Source organism: Gymnoscopelus microlampas (genome assembly GCF_963454915.1).
Source record: "Gymnoscopelus microlampas genome assembly, chromosome: 23".
NCBI lineage: Eukaryota > Metazoa > Chordata > Actinopteri > Myctophiformes > Myctophidae > Gymnoscopelus > Gymnoscopelus microlampas.
Genome location: NC_139960.1, coordinates 10,897,786 through 10,909,839, shown reverse-complemented (window position 1 = coordinate 10,909,839; position 12,054 = coordinate 10,897,786). Strand labels below are relative to the sequence as shown.

The 12,054-nt window shown below is 41.4% G+C and overlaps 2 protein-coding genes across 2 annotated transcripts; both read right to left on the bottom strand.

Moving 5' to 3' along the window:
• Nucleotides 1-5,544: 5,544 nt before the first annotated feature.
• On the bottom strand, nt 5,545-7,359 carry LOC311040103 (integrator complex subunit 11-like; the record flags this gene model as incomplete). The annotated part of the gene is made up of 1 exon (XM_084050176.1): nt 5,545-7,359. The coding sequence occupies one exon, from the start codon at nt 7,357-7,359 to the stop codon at nt 5,545-5,547; it is 1,815 nt and encodes a 604-aa protein (XP_083906302.1).
• Nucleotides 7,360-8,445: 1,086 nt separating this feature from the next.
• LOC311040102 (CDGSH iron-sulfur domain-containing protein 1-like) lies at nt 8,446-8,775 on the bottom strand (the record flags this gene model as incomplete). The annotated part of the gene is made up of 1 exon (XM_084050175.1): nt 8,446-8,775. One exon carries the CDS (start codon nt 8,773-8,775, stop codon nt 8,446-8,448), a length of 330 nt encoding a protein of 109 aa, XP_083906301.1.
• Between the last annotated feature and the right edge of the window lie 3,279 nt (nt 8,776-12,054).

Genomic DNA, 12,054 nt, shown 5'->3' with positions numbered 1-12,054 from the left:
CTGTGATTTCAGTTTATCAGTTATATGAATCCAATCGTTGATGCCCTTATCAGCTAGTTGTGTTGTTACACTTATTTACGCTGAAGAGTTTGCAGCAAAAGCAAAATGCTTTGTCCAATTTTTGCCACTTTCTTAAATTTTTTCCCCACCTGGTAGTTTTCTGATGAACAAAGCCTCACTAAAGTGTCTTTTATTTTCTTTGTTTTTCGGATAACAAATATGAATAGGGGCCTCGCCCTCGCGCTCCTCATCCTCTTCTTCACTGGTCGTCATGATGACCGTCAACTTGGGCTGGCTCTGGCTGCTGCAGCTGCTGCTGCTGCTATGAATTGCATCTTCCTCGTTCCTCCTCATCTTCACTGCTCGTCGTTGTGACCATCATTGTCACCTGGGGCTGGGCAGCCCTGCTTAAGTTGTGCCAGTGCTGCTGCTAGCCTCCTCCGCCTCCAAAACATAATTTTCGGTTGTCCCGGACCCGACGCGGGGCCCCGCGGCTGCTTGGGGTGCCATCGGATCGCTGATTTTTGTTAAGAATTTATCAAATGAACCTCTCAGCGAGGCATTGAAACCACAAAACAAACAAATAAACAAAACAAATATATACGTTTATACGTGTAGATTTTGTTTCGTTAACGAGAGCGGTCGAAGATGATGGAGAAGAGCATGGTGGTAGGACGTGGCCTTGTCTCAGATTAAGGGACTGATTGAATTCATGCAGAAATACATACTTCTGCAAAAATAACAGCAAAAGAGATTGCTGCAGAGATGGATGTTTATGTAGTATTCATGGAGTCACGCGTGAAACGGAGAAGAGACGCACAAGATATCCCACTATCTGCAGAGCTGGTATTCGAAACTGCATATTTTAACACCATGTGGAACGGTATCAAGAAGACTCACCTCAAAACCAACTCACCTCAGAGGTAGGAATACTCACCCCGGAAGACTCACCTCAGAGGTAGGAATACTCACCCCCAAGATTTTCGGGGGGTAGGAACACTCACCCCATGACCTGAGAAAACTCACCTCGGAAGACTCACCTCAGAGGTAGGAATACTCACCCCAATGTTTAAAAAAAGGTAGATCTACCGGCTTGTGAGCTTTCCATTTTCACAGAATGCTTTCATAATGTGAGCTTTCCATTTTCACAGAATGCTTTCATAATGATGTTTAATCCATATCTGGATTAATCCATATCTGGATTAAATTCTTTCTTTGAAGGTATAGAATTAATAAAGTGCTTTAAATAGTGCTTTAAATACAAGGTAGATTTCATCAGAAAAGGTAAAAAGGTAGATCTACCGGCTTGTGAGCTTTCCATTTTCACAGAATGCTTTCATAATGTGAGCTTTCCATTTTCACAGAATGAATGAAAGGTAGATTTCATCAGAAAAGTGAACAAGGAATGCAAATAGCAAATAGCATGGTCATTTGCTATGTGTCTCCAGCTCCACACCTTGCCCCATCCACCTATTAGATATTCCACACCTTGCCCCATCCACCTATTAGATATCAAACAATGAATCATTAAGTGGAATGGGATATTAGTGTTAAGTGGTCAACCCCCCTCCTCCCCTTCACTCCTGTGCCCCCATCAAACAAACAAACAAACAAACAAAGGTAGGAACCCAGAGAAATGAACATTCCAATGTCAATGTATGTTGTTAAATTACATTTAGCTAATTAAAGTGCTTTAAATACAAGGTAGATTTCATCAGAAAAGTGAACATTCCAATGTGTATAATGCAAACAAATACTTACTTAACAAAGAAAAATGAATAAAAACTCCAGTGAAGGTAAAACACAGGTATAATGTTTTGTTTTCTGTGTGAACACATTTGTGAGAAAAGCTTTTGGTAAGCATTATTGAACTTTAGTTACTTTAGTTACTATTAGATATACATTTCACTATTGTAAGCATTATTGAACTTTAGTTACTATTAGATATACATTTCACTATAGTAAGCATTATTGAACTTTAGTTACTATTAGATATACATTTCACTATTGTAAAACATGCATTAAACACTTTTCCCTATTTTTACCTAGGATATTTAGTTACCTACTACTTTGCTGGTATAAATGATAACAGCATAGAACATTGCATTGCACACATGCATTGTTTGAGAACTTTAGTTTTTAGAAATATTACTTTTGGTACATTTTGATGCCTTACTCTTTGTGTGTGTGTGTGTGTGTGTGTGTGTGTGTGTGTGTGTGTGTGTGTGTGTGTGTATTTTAAACACAAATATATCATTGAACAACATAATTTGGTAATTCTATACCTTCAAAGACAGAATTTAATCCAGTATGGATTAAACGTGTCTCATTATGAAAACATTCTGTGAAAAAGGAAAGCTCACAAGCCGGTAGATGTGCCTTTTTTAAACATACAGACTTGGTGTAGAGGGGAAAGGTTAAACCCACCCACAAAACAAAAACTCACTGTACATTACACCATTGAGTTTTTCTGGGTGAGTTTTCCTACCCCCGGGGTGAGTGTTCCTACCCCCGGGGTGAGTGTTCCGAGGTGAGTTTTCTCAGGTCCTGAGGTGAGTTTACCCACCCCCCGGGGTGACTGTTCCTACCCCCGAGGTGAGTATTCCTTTTTCAGTTGAGGTGAGTTTGTCTTGAGGTGAGTCTTCTTGTATTCTGTGGAACAAGGCCTCGGAGCATTAAGCTCCAGATTTAAACAAATGCAACAATTCGAGGACACATTTGGATTTATTTTTAACCTATGCAAACTTCGTGAAATAGATGACACTGAACTGAAAAGAAAGTGTGAGGCTTTGAGCGCGTCTCTGACAGATGAAAAGTCTAACGACATAAAAAGAGAGGACCTGTTGAGCTGCGCATATTGTGAGTAACGGTTCCCGAGGGAGCGACGACTGCACTGGAAACACTGCAGTTTCTCAAAAAGAGGAACGGGACATTCCCTAACTGCGAAGTTGCCCTTCCGATTATACTGACAATTCCTGTCACAGTTGCATCTGGGGAGCGCAGTTTCTCCAAATTAAAACTGACAAAGAACTATTTACTCACTACAATGTGCCAGGAGAAACTGTGTGGACTTTCCATCCTTGCAATCAAAATGACGTTGTATCTACACTGGATTATAAAGACATTATTTCTGAATTTGCTGCAAGGAAAGCCAGGAGGAGGAACATCCTCTAATCCTCTGTGCTTGTGTTTAACGTCTGAGTGCTTATTGTTGTCAAGTCTGTGAAGTGGGTAGTATATATACGTCACTGGGATTTCCCAGTGTGACTGTGTGCACTCTCCCAGGCTGCTCATGGGAATGATGTACAAAAACGAATTTCACCCCCTTTTTAACCAGGCCAACGTGTGTGTGTGTGTGTGTGTGTGTGTAGCAGCAGGCTATATATACTTATATATATATATATATTATACACACTGTATAGTGTGGGGTGTCGCTGGGCCGTCAGACAGGTAAGCTCCCCATGGGCATATAGTTCAGCACCAAGGACAGCGCAAATTCATGGTATATAGTTTACAAATTAATTCATTGTTTTTTTTTACAATTTGGCCTATATTTCATAACGTTCCTGTCTGTTTATTTAAATCTAGTTAAAAATGTGGTGTGGTGTGAAATTAATATGATGATCATGCTCATGCATGCCATAATTAGTATTAAAAAGTTTAAAAGGGGATAAAACATTTAAAAAGTATGTTGTGTTATTAATGGTAGCTTCATTAAATTAAATTCAATTTAATTCATTGGGAGTTTAATTTTAGATTTGCTAAGGAGAGCTAAACCAGCAGGATTTAATATGGGGTTAACATGACACCGACGTAATGTTTTGAAGGAAAAAATAACTGCAAAAAACTCGGAAAAATCTGCTAAAAACCGGAAAAGAATTGCGTGCGCCCGTACGGCACAGGGCCCCGCATTTCTCCCAGACGGCTCTGTGTGAGGCCAAGTAATAACCTGACCAGTTTGTTTTGAGAGGTCTGCTGTTTTGTTTTTAATGCCTTTGTGGTGCTAAAGTACCACGAGGTGCATGCATAGTCGAAATGACATTGGATGAGTGCTCCAGCTAGTGTCCTCAGTGTGTTCCTACTGACCACCGAGGAGATCCTAAATTGAAAACTTGTTCTTTGGTTGACTTTTCGGATTACTTTTGTTGCCATTTTTTGACTTGAGATGTTGTCCTCCAAGTCTAAATCTATACGTTACAGCCCAGACATGTAAACATGAACCCTAAAATAGTCACATGAGAGTGCAGAGAGAACAACATGGTGCAGTACCTCATAGAAACTAGAATACCAGGTAAACATTGAACCCGGGATCTGTCAAAACAACATGCTATCTAAATAACATTCTGTACATTTGTGGTCAGGAAAAAACAAATCTAAGTAACAAAAGCATCTATCGAAAAGTGACAAGATGGTATACAAGCAGAGAGGGGGGTGAGGTAGAGTGAAGAGGTGAGTGCTAGGGGGTGAGGTAGAGTGAACATTGGGAATGAGTTTGCTGTTCTGACTGCAATGGATAGTTTATTAATGGGTAGTTCATGGGTAGTTGGTTTTACATGAAAAAAATAGGTTCACCCCAGGTTTTACATCAGTAAACCTGAGGTGTGACATTAAAGATTATTCTGATTATTCCAAAGTTTGGGGGGAGATAAGAGTCTACTCTATAGGACAGACGTCAAGTGGGAAGGGTATTGGATCATGTTTTGAAGGTATGGGGGTTGCCATGCCTTGACGGCCAACAACAGTGTTTTTGTACTCTACAAGCTCACAAACAATGGAACATAATGGAACCCAGGTTCAGTGTTGCCAGATTTTGCGAGAGAAACAAGCAACCAGGTCTATGAAAACAAGCCCCAAAGAAGTGACTATCGGCCACATGAACACTTTAAACCTATATACATCAGCTATTTGAAAATAGCCTATCTACAAGCTCACAAAGTTGTGAGCTTGTAGATCTGCTATTTTCAAACAAATCCTGAAAAAAAACATTTTGAATATCTTTCGAAACACAAATCTGGCACAAAGTATTTGCACGTGGGGGGTCTGTGGACAAATACTTATTAAGTTGGGGGTCCTTGATTGATTGATTGATTGATTGATTGATTGATTGAATACTTAATTAATAGTTTGCAAGTAGTAGAGTGCCATTACAATTCCGTCTATTGTCAGTCCATCTATGATGTCTGCACTCTATAGACAGACACACACATATTTGTCCAGACACAGACAGACAAAACAGGTATGTTCCTTATGGGTTTAGTTGTCAGCACTGTGACGTCAGACATGACCATAATGGGCATATTTGTCGGGACAGACTACTCCTATCAAACAACTCTGACCCCCAGTAAAGTAACATACGGAATGATGCATATCTTGTAATGAAGTTTAACCACTGAACCCATCCAGCCTTAGGGTACTTGGACCTCTTTACACCAAATCTGTTTGGCAAAAACAGTGGCCACGCGTTGTAGATTTGCTATTTTTGTCCAATGTTCCCCACAGAATAGGGAGACTGGGGTTCAAGTTGTTCATTTCTGTTTGTTTTCTTCAATAAAGGTTTAGTGAATTTGACTTTTGTCCAGAGGGAAGTGCTTTTTCCAAGAGAGTAAAAAGATAGCTCCCCAATTCTTCATCCTGATAACTCCAGGAGAGCTTGAGAACCTTTGTGTTGCCGTCTTTAGCTGAAGTGCCCGCTTTGATCACTATGGACTTCACAGTGACCGTGTTGTCAGGGAGGTACTGGATCGTGTAACCTTTTAACACACTCTTCAGGTGTGTGTAAATTCTGTAGACGTCAGGGTCACTACGGGGGTCCTGGAGCTGCACGTCGCAGGTGAAGCGTAACTGATGTTCCTTGAGGCCCAGTTCCGCCAAGGCCTCCTCCGGCGAAACCAACTTCTGACTGTTTTCTTTCAGGATCAGCGTTCCGTGTATGGTCCGAGGTTTCTTTGGATTTGGAAGAGGCCCCCCATGACCCATTGCCCTCTTGAGCAGCTTGAGTGAGATGTCCACTGGTACACTAGGGTTGGTGGTCACAGTCACGGTTTCTCCGTTAGCTGGCATGTAGCAGTTTATGCTGAACTCCTGTTCAATCTTGCCCTTGAGGAACGCCATCTTCTGGGTCTCCCCGTGAACCAGAAGCACGTTCCGAGGCTCTGCCATGAGGATGAGCTGCATGATGCCCTTGGCGTCTGCATGGGCACTGAAGGACATGTACTCCACCTGGAGTTTCACATCCAACGTTCTGCCGTCCATCTCCAGCTTCTTCTGCCCGTTCATGATCTTGTTTCCAATTGTCCCTGGAACGCAAAACCCTGGCAGGATTATCATGTTCTTGTCATCACTGGCCCACTTCTTGAAAATGTGTAAAGACTGACCACCAGACAGCATACTCGGTGTGGATAACACCACCATAGATCCAGGATTATCCGCATAAGAGTGCTCAAAGGCCTTGATATGTTTGAAGTCAAACATGTTTCTCTGTACAAAGCTCTTGCGAATCTTCTGGTTGGTCCATGTTATGAAGAACTTGTAGTAGTGATTGGCCTTCTCTGTCATCCCAGTGCAGAAGTATATTGGGGCCTTCAGATTCATTCTCTCCCAAAATGTTTCCAATAGGATGCACAGTTCCTGTGCTTTCCCCAGGGCTGAAACGGGAATGAGAACCTTTCCTCCTCGTTCTACTGTCTTGTGCACTTTCTTCAGGAAGTCTCTCTCCCTGCATATCTTTGAATCACGGATGGTGGTGGCATATGTGGACTCTGAAATGAGGAGGTCTGGATGACACTTATCGATCCACGCAGCCCCTAAATGTGTGTCGGACGTCATGTTATAATCTCCAGTGTAGACCACAGACTCTGATCCTACTTTGATAAGTACCATGACTGCTCCAAGAACATGGCCTGCATAGTAAGCCTTGATCTCCAGCTCATCGTCTACTTGCATAGTTTGATGCAAGTATAACGGAATCACTTTCTTCATGCAATCCTTGATCATTTGCACAGTGAAAAAGTTGCCATCTCCCTTTTTGTCAACAGTCATCTTCCGGAAGTCTTCAAGCAAAATAGGACAAATGGCTTTGGTGGGGAGGGTCATGTAGATGGGTCCATCGTAGCCCACCATCTCACTCATATAAGGCAGAGCACCACAATGGTCCAAGTGGTAATGGCTGATGATCACGCAGTCCATATTCAGACGTCCGTTCTGCATTATTTGGGTGAAATCGGGGAAACGTCTATCGTCATTGTGTCCCGTTTGCATTCCACAGTCCAGCATGATGTTCTTTCCTGCAAACGACACAAGGATGCAGCTGCGACCAATGTCCTGTCCAGCACCCAATGGTGTTACTTTGATTTCAGGCATGGCGGTTCTTTGTCCAATCAATGGAAGTTTATAGATCGATGGGTGCCAAATCTATGTTGGCCAAGCAGACTGACTTGTTTTGCACAGAATATTTTTTTACAAACAATTGCAAATTGCAGATCTTCTCATGTCTTAATTTGTATGCATACAAAGTATTCCTGTTACAGGGGCTTAATCATTCTTTTTAAAGCTATTAACTATGAGCACAGCTCCCGCTATAGAAGTAACTGTATGGATGTAACTGTATTAATGTGTGAGAGGGCTCACACATTTATTTATTACACACAAACTCTCCCAAATTGGTGCCTCACAGCTGCACACCGATTGGACAGAGTATTTTGAAGACATCATGGTAGCACAGAATAATGCTGTCAGGTGAAATAACCAGTTTCATACCAATGTAGGTCAGAATTCCCCTCTTCAATCAGGATCTTATTGGCGATTGTTCCATCGATTACTTTTTCGATTAACCCGGTAATTCTTTTGTATCAAGGAATTGATGCAAATCGTTTTTTGTAAACTAAATGTATTAGTCTGATTAATCACTATTTTGTGGTTCGATGTTCAACGTTTTTTCACAAAAAAATTGAAAACAGCTGAACTTCAAGCTCACAATGCATTGCAATGCAACGCGTTGTGAGCTTGTAGATCTGCTATTTTTGAAAATGATTTAATGAAACTGTTTGGACCCCTGATCACAATACCCATCTGACTCTGTCGAAGTTCCCTTTCTTCATCTTGCCACACGCCTGAGCCTTGATTTATTTTTTCTGACTGAATTAGAAATGCTGCATTGTATGCAAAACGGGTATGGGTTCTGGAGGAAGAACAATACACACATTTTGATGATTATTTAACCACTTAAATCATGCCTTAGCAGCCTTATGCACACAGCATTACGAAAGTAGCCGATCTACAGAACACAATGGTTCTGAACATCTGGTCCCAGGACCCCCAGGGTTCCAATGGACTGTTACAGGCCTGTAAATTAACATTGAAAAATCCATTGTACATCGAGTTCCCAGAGATGAAAAAAAATCCTATGAAATGGGGGGTCTGTGACCAAATACATCTCAAACTGGGGGGCTAGGCATGCATATTCTCTCGTCTCTTAATGATGAGCGGTCCAACGTTGTCGCCCGTTTCCTCGTTGTGCTTGTTATGGGAGCCGTCACAGTACGGGAACGTCTTGGATTTCCAACAGCGGCAGAAGACAGTCTTGGTGCCGATGTCCTCCATGTCAAAGCTGTGGACCACCTTGGGGCTGTCTTTGCTGATGCACGGGTTGACCCGCTGCAGGCCCTCCTTGTAACCGCTGGGTCTGCCCAGGTACCGACCCACCAGGAAACCTGCCGTGGCTGCCACCAGCGCCACCGGGACTGCCACAATTAACTGCTCTTTTGATATCAATTCCATTGATATCAATTAGATTGACCTTTCTCTCCTGCTTCTTACCGTCTACCTCTACCCTCTCTCTTCCCACAAAAACTACCAAATGACAGAGCGCCCACGAAAACAAAGGAATTTCACCCACTTAACCTGTGATGTGACAATAAAGATTGATTCTGATTCCGATTGTGATTGTAGCTAAAACTTGGGTTGTCATGTACTCATGTTGTTATCCTAGGGACGACGGTTACTGTGTCGTTGCTGACGATTCCAAACATGTAGCAGAGCAAGGTCAGCCCGGCGGTCTACGCGCTTAGTTATATATCCCAGACCCCTCCCACAGTGATGCGTCACACATACGCAGCACTGATTTGACAGAGTATGACAGTGACGTCATGGTTGCTATGGAGATTAAACAGACTAGTTTCTCTGCCTGGAGCATACAGTATAGTATAATATATATGCTCCATCCAATTGAAGTGAAGCCATGATTTAAGATCAATCTAAAATGTCAGTAGGGAGTTCAGGGATTTCAGACCTGCTGGCAGAGTATTCCACTGAGTGTTGGCTGCATGACAAAAAAGCATTCTTACCCGTGACCGTTTTTAATTTGAGCATCTCTCTGGATGAGTAGTTGAGCAAGGGTCCAGGGACCCTCAGGGTTCCTTGAGGGGGGCCCAAAAAGACCCTTACGGGTCTGTAACTCTGAGAGTGTCACTCATCTCCATATTTGGACATTATGTCCGTATAGTGTACCCTTATCAGAGTAGCCTATACTTGTGCGGAGCTCCTTACTTGGGACGGCTGACCCCTTTGGTGACGTCATCAGTATGATGTCATCAATATGATGTCATCAATATGATGTCATCTCCATATTTGACAAGTAACTAAGTACATTTACTCACATAGAATACAATTTTTGTATTTTTGACTTTTATTTTACTGGAGTATTTCCAGTTTCCAGTACTTTTACTTCTACTCCACTACATCTCAGAGGCAAATATTGTGCTTTTACTCCACTACAATTATTTGAAAACTTTAGTCACTAGTTACGCTGTAGATTTTGATTACAAAACATACATTAACCACTTCGGCCCTATCTACATTTCGGCCATTTGAAATTAGACGATTTGCAAGCTCACAATGCGTCGCGATGCAACGCATTGTGAGCTTGTAGAGCTGCTATTTTCAAAAGATTTTTATACATTTCATACATCTGAGAACTTGTGAAATTGGACATTCTGCATAATGAGTACTTTTACTTTTGTACTTTAAAGGACAACTTTGGTTTTTTACAACCAATGTTTATGTTTTAGATTGTAATTAAAGTAAATAAAAGATGAGTGTTAAAATGTTTAAATTTACTGCTTTCTATAGTTTTAGCAATTTTCACAATCTTTTTTACAGTGTTTTCACAGTGGGCGGGGGCATTCTGTCCGGTGGCTAAATATGTATTTTTTTAACACATTAACCCGGCGTTTTCTTTATTATTATTTACAGTAGCTCTTCTAGCCCCCAATAACTCACATCTGGCCATCAAAGACCTCAGGACCTTTTTTATTGTGTAAAAAAGGCATATTTAGACACCGGACAGAATGCCCCCGCCCACTGTAAAAAATATCGCAAAAAATGCTAAAACTATTGAAAGCAGTAAATGAAAAAAAAATTACACTCATCATTTATTTACTTTAATTACAAGCTAAAATATAAACCTTGGTTGTAAAAAAACAAAGTTGTCCTTTAAGTACATTTTGATACCATTACTTTTGTACTTTTACTCAAGTACATTTTGAATGCGCGACTCTTACTTGTAAGTATATCATTATCTACATTGCAGTAATGATACTTTACTTAAGTAAAAAATGGGAGTAGTTTTTCCACCACTGATATTGGCCACATTTGCACACGGACAGACGCCTCAAGCTGAGTCAGATGCCAACACTGACAACCGGTGATCCAACCGACTTTATACTCAACTCTGCATTCTGGGTCCAATACACAAACACACGCCAAGTTCAGGGGCGTCAGCCATTCACTGTGCGTACGACGCGACACCCTCACTCACATAGATCCGTGATTTCATACCCCCCACTTTTTTGAAAAAATAAAAAATAAAAAACAATAATTATTTTTATTTTTTTTGATAATCGGTAAATTCAGGCAAAAATAAGAATTAAATAACCTAACCCTAACCCTAAAACCGAAATAAAGTAACCAAAAGACGAAAAGAAAACCGCCCAAAAAACGAATACAAAATGTATTTAGATTTGACAGTTACAAATGTTTTTCACGATTTTTCAAAAATAGCAGATCTACAAGCTCATAGCGCAGCATAGCGCGTGCGTGCGTGCGTGACAACAAATGTTATTAGGCTTACTCATATGTTCAGCCTAAGTTCCCATCCTGTTTTACGTGGACAGGATGGAGTGGGCAGTTAATGCAGAAAACAACTGGCAACATATTTGAATGGAAAGGCGTATGATCTGATGGCCGCTTCTCATCCCCAGGGTGATGTGACAGTTTCAACTCACTCTCTCAACAGTAGCCTACGTGAGAGAATTAGAAACCCACACACATTTTCACCGTTGTAACCTCCCTGTCCAGGAAATTAAAATATCCACATTGATTTACATGCATTATAAGGTGAATGGTTCAGGACTACCGATGATGGACAGCGACAGGCCAGCAGGCTAAGTGACCCAGCAGCATTTTTGACCAACCTTTGAAGTGAAAGTGAAAGTGGGGTGATAAGCGTCATAGCACACATGTACACACACACACACACACACACACACACACACGCACATTGTGTGTGTGTGTGTGTGTGTGTGTGTGTGTGTGTGTGTGTGTGTGTGTGTGTGTGTGTGTGTGTGTGTGTGCGCGCGCGCGCGCGCACGTGTCAGAGACAGAGTCGTACTCAGGGTACAGTGATATAACGACCATGAGAGAAAGAGAGAGAGATATTTTGCAATTATTATTATTTAGACATAGGCCTATACTCTGTAATTGTTTTGCATGTTGTCCCCATAACACTAACTATAATTAGCATGATGTGTTGCATTAGGTGTGAGTTGCTTTCAGATTTGAGCAATGTAAGGGCTACTTTAGCTATAAGATCTTGTAGGCCTAAATATATGGAGTTTATAGCCATAGTAAATTCACTTTTTGTAGGTGTAAGTGAGCCGCCATTTAGTGTTGATTCTACCAGGGGCGTCACGGCCATTCACTGTGCGTACGAAGCGACACCCTCACTCTCACAGATCCGTGATTTCATACCCCCCACTTTTTGAAAAAATAAATAAAAAA